The 12,230-nt window shown below is 38.2% G+C and overlaps 1 protein-coding gene across 2 annotated transcripts in view; it reads left to right on the top strand.

Moving 5' to 3' along the window:
* Positions 1–1,263: 1,263 nt before the first annotated feature.
* Positions 1,264–12,230, top strand: part of LOC129282598 (uncharacterized) — a 31,362-nt gene continuing 20,395 nt past the window's right edge. For both annotated transcript variants that reach the window (XM_064113815.1, XM_064113809.1), the window contains exons 1-3: positions 1,264–1,346; positions 1,724–1,902; positions 11,462–11,614. In XM_064113815.1, coding sequence (XP_063969885.1) covers positions 1,331–1,346; positions 1,724–1,902; positions 11,462–11,614 — 348 coding nt within the window. In that variant the 5' untranslated portion in view covers positions 1,264–1,330. The remainder of the gene's footprint in view (positions 1,347–1,723; positions 1,903–11,461; positions 11,615–12,230) is intronic.

Below are 12,230 nucleotides of genomic sequence, written 5' to 3'. Positions count from 1 at the left end.
TTGACCACAGCATCAATGTGTTATGATGTGTTTAAATTTTTGCAAATTTTTTCTGGACGTAATTTTTGAGAAATTCTTTAGAGAAATGTTTTATTAACCAATTGTACAGTCTTCCTGAAAATTTCAAGCCCACTTGCCTTGCATTTTTTTATGTAGGACAATTTTTGTAATTTTGCCGGAACTTTTTAAGGGGCAATTTTAACATTGTAAAACATCATTTATGTATTTTTTAGTAAACGCTGCAATATTTAAACGCTATTGGGTTGAAAATTTTCATTCCGGACATTTTGCGGAAATTCCTGGATTTTTTTCTGTTTGTTCATTTTTACTTAATATAACATATAACAAATTTTCAGGTACCTTCTGTGAAATGAAAAAATTGTGCAATTTAGTTAATTACACATGTTCCCGAAATTTTGCGGGAAAATTGCCAGTATTTGAATCTTTTACCTGACTTTTTTTCAGTAAAAATCATCAAGAAAGAATTTTCAAGTAAATGTCAAAGTCATACACAATTAATAAATGGATATTGAAAATTTTTGACGGAAAATATTATTTGAAATGTTTAAAAATTTTCAGAAATTTGGCAAACATTTACAAAAAAATCTGGTTCTTTTATCAAATACATCACTCATGAGTTTTGAGGTGAATGCTGTGAAATTATAGCATTATGAAACTTCTCATTAAAATCTATTGAAATGTAGCAGAAAATTTGAACAAAAATATTTAAGATATTTTAGCTTTTAAAAAGTATCACCTATGAATTTTCAAGTATTCTGTGAAATTAATACCCACTGACATTGTGAAATGTCAGTGGGTGAAATTAAAAAAAAAAATGCTCAAAGTACAAAGAATTTTTAACAAGAATTTGCATAAAAAACATCAAACTGTCGATTAAAAATTAGCTGCTGTGAAAATTAAGGCGCCTTTCATTGCGCAATTTTGGAAAGCCAATTTCGGTAAAATCGTCTGAGATTTTTGGAGAGTTTTTAAGCCGGCATTTTACGTGCTCCTAACTTTATTTCGTATTTAACATATTGCATTATCACCACCATCATTATAATCATCACGATTGTCATCACTACATTTATAATCACATTTAGCAATGGTCAAAATTTATTCCTTTGATGTCTATGATCAAGATTATCAATCATATCTGAATGATTCATTCCCGGGATTCATTTTATACAACATTAGCCGACAATGAATGAAAAATCATGACAGACCACCTAATTCGTCCGCATGACGAATTAAAATCTAGTTGTTTCTGTTTTTATAAGTCACAACAACGGAGAAAGTGAGAACGACGACAACGTTACAACCTGCAGCAATGACAACAAGCACAGGTAAATCACATTAATCTGAGGGCCAAAACCCAAAATTTGGGTCATTTATGAAGCTTAAAAATATCCAAATCGAAGATGGTTTCAGCCCCCTCCCCCGCGTTCTGTTCCGAAACGAAAATGTAAAAATTACCATCTGATTTTCATTTTTTTTTGCCTTGTCAGCTTCCCACTTTCAAAACCATTTTGCGGACCCTGACTTTCATATCCTTTCCGGGTAACCATTCAGTATAGCTGGATTGAGCATGTTGATGGTTTGGATTTAACACCCATACGCCGCTGCCAGTATAATGCCCTCTCGCAAAATCCTGCCAATAACTGTAGGAAATGAAAAATCCATACAAGTTGTTTATACAACTTCATTTTTTCTGTCTCAACAGGTCTCGCTAGGAATCCGTTAGGGCTGGAGAGTGGGGTCATTCCAGATTCAAGCTTTACAGCTTCTAGGGAAAATAAGGCTAACCAGCCCCCTTGGAGGGGGCGGCTAAACCTAATAGCGGATTCAAACGGAGCCGGAGCCTGGGTTGCTCGAGCAACTAATGCCGACCAGTGGATTCAGGTTTGGCTGATAATTTATCTTTATCACTATGTTTTTCAGTTGCGATTGAAACTACCATATTTGGTCGGTATGATTGAATTAAAAGAAAAAAAGTTATCGGTTAATCGTGCCCGTAGAGTGCAGCCCGGGGGGGGGGCACTCAGTATATAATGCATAGTGGGTATGTGCCGCGGAGGGACCCCCCCCCCCTTTTTACACTCAAATTTCCGTTCCAAGACATAGCATTTTTGTCTTATTGAGAAAACGAGCAAAGAAAGCCGCTCCAAACATAGCATTTTCATCTTATCGAGAAAAAAGAAGAAAGAAATCCGCTCCAAAGCTTCGCATATTTTCCGTTACGCCGTTCCGACCGCATTGATCTGCAACAATTAGCCGCAATTTTCGTGAAAAGCGTCCACGGAGCGCTGTCCGACTGTGCCGCCGGGCTAGCTGCATGCACGTTCCATAGGAATGCATACGCACTCACACGCAGGTGACCCGTTCCAAGGACCCGCGTTTTCACAAACATTTGTAGTTCCGAAGCATGTTCCGAGGACCCTCCTTTTTACAATAAGGCCGTGTTTATGCTTCCACTTTTCAGGCCAGAATCAGCGTTTCCAAATGTGATTAGTCCAAAACACAGTTGCGTCCATGCTTTCTTTCATTTAAACGCTGTTTCAAAACGCCGATCGTAAACTCACAAAAAGGTGCGTTCGTCAACGTCGTTTAACCAGAATCAGGCTTTCTGGGGAAGTATAAACAGAACCACGATCGTAAACGTGTTTAAATGACGTCATTTGGTACATGCTTCCGGTGAGATGAAAATCCGCGGGCAAATACAGTCGCATTGCTCCATTGTCGCATGTTACCTCCAGGGAATTACCTCTCCCCTTACCAAAAATTCCTGTAGTACTCTGTGATATGTACTGCAGGAAGTATCGCAGGAAAATACTACAGGAATTACGTGCACGTAATTTGGAACGGTACCACAGAACTGTACAACAGGAGTACAACAGGTCCGTGTCCTGTGATACTTCCTGTGGTAATAACCGCATAAGTATGGCAGGAAGTATGACAGGACATGATCACCACAACCGCTACAACCGCTACAACCACTACCACACTACTACTAGTACTACAGGACAGTATCACAGGAATATCACAGGATAGTATCACATGATAGTATGACAGGACGGTATGACAGGACAGTACTACAGGAATTCCGCAGACCAGTATCACAGGGAAGTACTACAGGACAGTATCGCAGGACAGTACTACAGGAATACCAGACCAGTATCGCAGGACAGTACTACAGGAATACCGCAGGATTCTGGTACTGTGTCCTGTAGTACTGTCCTGTGATACTGGTTTGGTATTCCTGTAGTACTGTCCTGTGATACTGGTCTGGTATTCATGTAGTACTGTACTGTGATACTGGTCTGGTATTCCTGTAGTACTGTCCTGTGATACTGGTCTGGTATTCCTGTAGTACTGTCCTGTGATACTATCCTGTGGTGATGGATAGTATCACAGGACAGTATGACAGGACAGTACTATAGGAATTCCGCAGACCAGTATCACAGGAAAGTACTACAGAACAGTACTACAGGACAATTTCACAGGACACTTCTACAAGAATATTACAGGGCAGTACTGCAGGAATACCAAGAGACCTTACCGCAGGACAATTCCTGCAGTACTGTCCTGTGGTATTCCTGTGATACTGTTCTTTGATATCTTGTGTGGCATTATTGGTCTCATCCTGCAGCCTTCTTGTGATACTTTACTGTGGTAATCCTGCAGGGGTATTCTTATTGATTTCCTGTGACAATCCTATGGTATTGTCCTGTAGTAGTCTGTGCCATTTTCTCACGACACCGCCCTGCACTGGTTTGTTAGGCGTAGTAGTTTGTAAGAATTTCCTGTGATCCAGCACAACAACTTTGACATCTTGACTAATGAAAAGAGTGGTGAAAAAAAAACACAAATTTGCAAAGACGTTAAAAGCATATTTACATACCTTTATTATGTATGAGTTGTACTATGCACAGTATAAAACATCTTTGATATTATAAATGACTGCTAGAATAATGCAGTAACATTTCATCTTTGGGATAATACATGTACAAAGATTTATATCCACCAACATTGAGATGCCACATGAATTACTTTCACTATTCATACATTGCTGCCATTTTGAGATCACATAAAGAAAGCTAGATTCGACCCAGTTCGTGCAGGCTCCACTCCACTTTACTATCGCTACACTACTCTCCACCTACCCAAACTTTGAGACCGTGAACTGGATCTGATATTCCGAGTGACAAAAAGTGGGATTTTATGGGGGGGGAAATAAAATTCATGCAACATCAGGCTCTTTAAAAAATTTAAAACTAATATTCTTACTGCACACAAAGTTTCACTTCTTCTCCATGCCTCTATCCGTCTCAAAATTGGTGATTTAGAGCCAACATGAAGTTCCTCACACGTATCAATATTCAATACATCGCATGCGCGTGAGGCCGGTCGGGTCTGAGCTCAGACCAGACCCGGTATCTCGCGCATATTGCATCCGCATGCAATGTTTTGAAATCGGCAGCGAATTATGAATATGTGTGATGAACTTCATGTTAGCTCTAAATCACCAATTTTGAGATTAATAAAAAAGCATGGAAAAGAAACGAAACTTTGTGTAAAGTAAAAATATTAGTTTTAATTCTTTTTAAAAATCAAGATGTTGCATGAATTTTATATTCCCCCCCCCCATAAAATCCCACCTCTGTCACTCGGAATATCAGATCGAGTTCACGGTCTCGAAGTTCGAGTAGGTGGAGCGTAGTGTTGTGTAGCGGTAGTTAAGTGGAGTGGAGCCTGCACAAACTTCGCTCGAGGTAGGGATTGCCATGCAATTGTTGAGATTGTACACAGCGGCACGTAATACACCCATCGGTGCTCTCTTGGAGCCTCTTGGCTTTCCATGTGATGCCACTACCGTCTATCATTAAGAAAGAAGTTGACAGGTTGAAGGTTTGGAGGTGTCATAAATATTTACTATTTAGTTAGGTTGTCGTCCCCGATCTGGCGCTAATGCAGTTTCGCACCGGCCGATTACCAGCATACCTCATCACCAATACTTGTTCCCAAATGTCATGACAATTCGATCTCGACGTCGTTGATCTAATCCGTAGACATCGCTTCGTGGATCGCTTGGATTTGCCGTGCGCCGTAATGTTGATATGGACTGAAGTTAGGAACCAAATCATGCGGACATGTGGCAAACGAACTGCCAGCATGCTGCATGTGAATCTTTTGGTCGCATAACTTCAGTCCATATCAACATGACGGCGAGTGGTGAAGCCAAGCGAAGCGATGTTTGACTGAGGATTCGAATGATCGATGCCTTCAAGATCGCAGTCAAAATACAGCTGTTACTGCTCGCAATATTTGGAAAAGCGGCGCTAATGCAGTTTCGCACCGGCCGATTACCAGCATACCTCATCACCAATATCTGTTCCCAAATGTCATGACAAGTCTCGCAGTCTCATTTCGATGTCAGTATACCCACTGCTTTTCAAAATATCGTGATCGGGAACGGCTGTATTTCGGCTTCGATCTTGACCTCGTTGATCTAATCCGTAGACATCGCTTGGATTTGCCGTCGCTGTAATGTTGATATGGACTGAATTTAGCAACCAAATAATGCGAGCGAAGCGATGTTTGACTGAGGATTCGAACGATCGATGTCTTCGAGATCGCAGTCAAAATACAGCCGTTTATTTGGGAAATATTTGGGAAAGCAGTGGGTATATTGACATCGAAATGTGAACCAAGAGACTTGTCATGACATCTGGGACCAAGTATTGGTGATGAGGTATGCTGGTAATCGGGAGATGCGTAACTGCATTAGCGCCGGAAAAGCAGTGGGTATATTGACGACGAAATGTGACTGAGAGACTTGTCATGACTAGCCTGGAGGCGTCTGGGGAGTAAAATTATTTCTACTATACGTAGGCTTAGCACATAAATATTTATTGGCTAATGCAAGTATTTTACAATTCACGATTATCATCGGCCGAAGTTTGTTTTTTTTTAATTGGCACTGCTCATGATATCGTCGCCCTCTCTTATACGCGTCTTGTAACTAGGCTACGAACAAAGAAGGAAATATGGCGACAAGATCATCGGTGAATATCTGCTCATCTTCTTACATAATTTTTCTTAATATTTGTATTATTTTTCGTGTAAAAAAAACTTTATAAGTGCCTAATGGGGGGAAATGAACTTATTTTCCATTTACAAAATTGTGTGATAAGCAAGTTAAATAAATCAAATATTTTGGAGCAACATTGTCTTCTCCAAAAACTCTCCTTCGTGTGGCACAATGCCTTGCCGTGCCAGGCGTCATGGGGAGTAAGCCTACGTATAGTAGAAATAATTTTACTCCCAGACGTCTCCAGGCTAGTCATGACATGATTTGGGACCAAGTATTGGTGATGAGGTATGCTAGCACTCCGTAACGTTGATAAAAACGTTGATAAAACGTTACGGACGCGAGCGTCGCGTAACGATGGGGAAGTACAATAAGAAACATGATGGCGGCGTAAACATCGGGCAAGTCTCTTCCGTCTTTTCACAATATTTTTTCATTTTTTTGATGAATTCTTGTTTAAAAATAACAACGAGAGCGTAGAAATGTCGGAAATGAAGTTTTATCCCATGTACATGATTTAGGTCTAGATCTTTTAGAAGGAAAGTAGAAATCTCGGGGGTGAAAGTTTCAGGTTTTGGCTTCGTTTGTGTGGCTCTATGAGATAGAAGGCCTAGCTACGTATGAGAGTGACCTTACGTTTGTAAATGATTTTTACTCTCTAGATCTAGAAGCCGCCTGGCTACCCCTGACCTGGCTACAATACAAACATCCTCACCGCCGCCGTTGGCCGTCCCCGGCCGCGCACACCGTTCAGCGCCCACCGCCCGGCCGTTAAGCGAGCGGGATTGAGAACAACGCCAGTGCAATGGCCGTACGGTATAGAGATGATTAAAAAGTCGAAGAAATTTAAGTGCATGCCGCGCCAAACTACGAAAAACGGATCTAACTTACTGTTTAGCCTGTTGTGTGAATGTCTTAGAAGTCGTTGTCCAAATCTGATCCATATTCTGATAGTTTTTGTTGAATTATTGACGGCCTTCTTCACCAAGCTTCAGGTTCAGCTGAGCAGTTACGAAAGTTTTTTTTTTAAATGGCGGAACCGGAAACACGTGTACGTACAGTACGTATGCGTGCGAATTACGAGTTAGCCGCAATCCGTGCGTTTGTACGGGGAGGGGGCCGGGGGGTGGTTCTTACTTTTTACTTGGCAACCAGTCAATTTGACTATTTTCGCCATCATATATATCATATAATTAACGTAAAGTAATTGAATAAAGTAAAATTTAAATATTTATTTCTTCTTCCTTTCTTTTTCTTTTCTATGTCTTTTGATTTTTTCTTTCTCTTTATTCCTTTTTTTTAATATTAGGATAAGATTTAAAAACATGTCTCACAATTTAAAACCAGGGCTTTTACTGAAAATATGATATATAGGCCTACTAGTATGTAAGTAGGATGGAGATGACAAAGAAATAAATGAGGAAAATCACAGCTCCAATCCTATGTATTTTTTATTTTATTTATTTTCAAAAACACACATTTTATCCTTTCTTGCGATCGAAGGAAAGATCCCTTTATAAGTTTCAAGTAGTAAAAGAAAATAATCTTAGATCAAGTGCCGGCAGGGCATTTTGATACGGGGTTGAGGAGCAAGACAAGCAAATAAAAATACCATTTTGAAGCGAAACATAAGAAAAGATAATAACTTTGCCAACTAGGTAAAAAAAATTATGTGACATCGATCGTGACACTTTAAGGATGGAAAATAGTTTGAAAATATATAGATACAAACTTCGTACGAATTAGAAAAAAAGAAGCAAAATAAACTGGCATCATGATATGTGAACAGAGATACAAGATTGTTCTTGCAATTAAAAAACATATTTACAAACTATATATAGCCTCGCATCATAAAAATAGATTGAAAATATACAAATTTATTTGATTTAAAAAGAAATAGATATAAACCAGCCTGGCTAACATATTGCAAGGTTGCAAAGATATAAACCGGAGATATAAAGCCAAAAAATATAGTAGGACTAAAAATGGAAATTTAATATCCTATTTTTAGTTTATCCTATTCCACCTGTAAAATAGAAAAAAATAGTATGAATAGGAGAACAAAATTGAAGCAATTTCATTTGTAAAAATATATTTGTAAGAAAATAGGCCCTTTTTACAAAAAAAAAAATAAATCAAAAAAATTGATGGGAAATTGGAAAAATGTATTTTCTCGCAATAAAAACTTCAAGGGGCCGGTATCGCATTAAAACTTGGTTATCAAACATGTAAAACAAAATCCTAGATGGCATTTTAACTGAGATTTATTTTCTAATCAACATTCAACGCTGAATTTTCTTATGTTAAATTGTTATGTGATGAACCTTAAAGGGATGGTCCGGGCGCTGAAATATTTATTCTAAATAAATAGAGTGAAATTCACAAAGCAAAATGCTAACAATTTCATCAAAATCGGATAACAAAATAAAGAAGTTTATCAATATTTTGTGAAAACAGATGATGTGCACATCGTCATGAATATTCATTTGGTGGGCTGATGATGTGACATCCCCATTTTCCTTTTTTAATGTTAAATATGAAATTATGATTATTTCATTTTTTTAATACATGTGTAAATAATGTGTCTCCATTGTGATGGAGTTGCTGCATTAAATAACTAATGCGGTTAATCAGTTGTCATTCCAATTGTTTAAGTTCTTGGTAGAAATATGTTGAATAAACCTAATTTCATATAATGTACAACAGAACATGGGATACGACATCATCAGCCCACCTAATGAATATTCATGAGACATGCCTAAATAGAACTGTTTCATGGGAATATTGCAAATCCTTAAAATTCAACTTAACTTCGTTATTTGTCATCCGATTTTGATTAAATTTTAAGTATTTTGCTTTGTGAATTTTACTCTATTTATTGAGATATATGAATATCTCTAGCCTTGACATCGCCTTCAATTATTTTCTTGTATTGTTAGAAAGAGATGGATGAAGTAGAATAATACGTTCATGCTTATGTTTTTATTCATTACAATATCTCTTTGAAATTCAACCCGGCTTCCTCGCAACCAATTAAGCTCTAAGGGTGTTAGGTGTGTCCTGTATATTTTAACACGGACCCTTTTAAATGTAGTCACTTTTTTATTATTTATCCTGTTTTTTATGAAAAATAAGTGGCGAACAAACAAAACAAATGATAATTGAAATTTAAAAGAGAAATAACCCTGAAAACGAACAAGAGTCCTCAAAATATAAGTTGCCCATTTTGGGGTCAATAATTTTTCGTATTTTTCAGTTCGCGCTTTGCTCCTAGTTTTGATCTAGTACGTATAGTACCCTTTCTCGTAGAAATAGAAGCTATCAAACTTAAAACCTCTGAGTCTCAGTAGGCATAACCACCCCCCCCCCCCCCCCCCTCGCTGATATAGACCTACACAATGGGACTTAACGTTGGGGGCCACGGACCCCCCAAAAAGTTTCACAACAAAGACTGGAGAAAATAGAGAAAAGGAAAAAAAAACAGGGTGAAATATAATTTTCAAATAGGGCCTATGTCAAAATCTAGCTATCACAAAATCAAATTTTCATATAAAAAAATTGTACTTTTTAAAATGAATGGTGCCCTTTTAAGCCATATGGCCTCCTAAAAATATAAGACTCAATACGCTACTGACCTCTCCCGAAACTGAAGATACAAGATAAATCCGTCACTGGAAATAAAACTTTTTTTAGTCTGTGGTACAAACAGGGCTTCCATGCAAGTACTGAAGGAAACTGAATTTTTCATGTACCACAGAAAATACACCATAACGTCTGTGATACACTTTCAGTCATATTTCTGGGGTGGCTGCATGAGAAGTACCGCAGGAAATTTTGAAAGTATAGCACTGGGGTTGCCATAGAATTTTAGAAGTGCCTATAATGAGTCCTGCAGGAAATTTCAAAATTTTCATGTACCACAGAAGTTTCACAGGGTTTCCATAGAAGTGCCTTTAATAGGATCGAGTACGGCAGGAAATTTCAAAATGTTCATGTACCACAGAAGTATCACAGGGTTTCCCTAGAAGTATCACATGGTTTCCCTAGAAGTGCCTTTAATAGGAGTACTGCAGGAAATTTAAAAAATGTTCATTTACAACAGAAGTATCGCAGGGTTGCCATAAAAGTACTGCAGGATATTTTAGAATTTGCATGTACAACAGAAGTACGACATAACTATCACAGAGTGATAACACAGAACGTCTGTCATTATTCTGTATACAGTTATGTACAACAGAAGTATCTCACAGGTACGACAGAGTACCATTAAGGTATTGCAGGAAATTTTCATAGTTTCATGTACCACAGAAGTATGACAGAACTATCACAGAGTGATAACACAGAACGTCTGTCATTATTCTGTATACAGTTATGTACAACAGAAGTATCACACGAGTACAACAGAGTACCATAAAGGTACTGCAGGAAATTTTCGAATTTTCATGTACCACAGAAGTATGACAGAACTATCACAGAGTAATACCACATAACTCCTGTCGTAATTCTGTGGTACCGTCATGTACGACAGAAGTATCACACAGGTACAACAGAGTACCACTAAAGTACTGCAGGAATTTTTTGTAAGGGTCATCTCCCTTGTTTTGCATGTGTAGTACTTTTACTAGTATTACTCTTCCAATTTGTCATCACGATTAACGTTAAGGGATTTATACCAAAAAAAACCCTGGAACATGAGTTATAATGAGGAGACATCGCCAGATGCCCCAGTAGCATAAACAAATAGATATTTTATTATTTTGTATAGTTAATATTCTTTATTTTTTCTTACTATAATCCACACCATGGTGGAAATTATATTGCTATATCAATAAGCTCTATGCAATGACTAAAATATCGGAAATTGTTCGATGGATAACAGTCGACGTACCTTCCCCATAACAACACTCGGAAAAAAAAGTGAAAAGGGGCGCGCCAAATTTGACCTCGCTTTCCTGCTCAACGAAAATTACGATGCGAAGCCAGCTGGAGATCGTGATTTCGTCTTTGAAAAGTAAGCATAAGCAGCACTCCCAGAACCACGTTTGCGATCGGCATTTTGAATCGACGTTTGAAAACGCTGATTCTGTCCTCGCAATGGAAGCATAACACACCTAAGGCCCGCTCCAAGGCCCCCGTTTTTTGTCTCGCCCGCAGCACATACCTACTACTGTTTTGGTCGAGTAGCCCCCCCCCCCCCCCCCGGGGGGGGGGGAGTGCAAGCTCGTTATTTTTACCCTAATACAATTTTTTGTTAAGAGATTGCGAGATCGTGCAACCAATTTAACAATATCTATTTACAAATGTTACTACAAAGGAAAAGATTAACAATTTTTCTCTTATTTATTTTCATAAACGACCTTTAATTCTCAGGTTGATCTTTTAGCTACGTACCGCCTCACCGGAGTGGCAACACAAGGTCGTCAAGATTACGCTCAGTGGACAACTAGCTACATCGTTTCCTGTAGCATGGATGGTCTAATATTCGATACAGTGAAAGACCCTGTCAACCCTAGCTCTTACAAAGTACGTACAAGTATGATGTTATTGGAGACATTTATGGTGCATTCAAATGATTACCTGTATTAAATGAAATATATAAATTTAGAATACACGCATTTTTACTTTTATCCACTTCGATATAATAAATTGGCAATTGACAGTAATGGCTGACTTTAAAAAGTTCATGACGTTTGTAAAAAATCTAATGTGAATTACGTTTTGTTTTGCACATTATTGAGGTAAAATTAGACATTTATCATGATAATAATAATAATATGTCCATTTGTATAGCGCAGTTACTATGTGCATATACTCAACTGCGCTTTGATACTTGGTATCATATTATTACCCCGGCTGTAGCTAAGCCGCCATATTAATATGCGCTAAAGTGTTCAAGGAATAAATCCTATATCGGGTACCCATTCACCTCACCTAGGTCGAGTGCAGCACAATGTGGATAAATTTCTTGCTGAAGGAAATTACGCCATGGCTGGGATGCGAACCCACGACCCTCTGTTTCAAAGTCCGGAGGCTAATCCACTGGGCCACAACGTTTATGTTCTTGATGTTCTTGATAATATACCGGGTAAAGGAGAATGATACCTTTAGAACAAGATAGCTTGTGTGAAAACAAAAAAAA

This window comes from Lytechinus pictus, chromosome 2, assembly GCF_037042905.1.
Source record: "Lytechinus pictus isolate F3 Inbred chromosome 2, Lp3.0, whole genome shotgun sequence".
NCBI lineage: Eukaryota > Metazoa > Echinodermata > Echinoidea > Temnopleuroida > Toxopneustidae > Lytechinus > Lytechinus pictus.
This window is presented reverse-complemented; position numbering and strand designations above follow the sequence as displayed.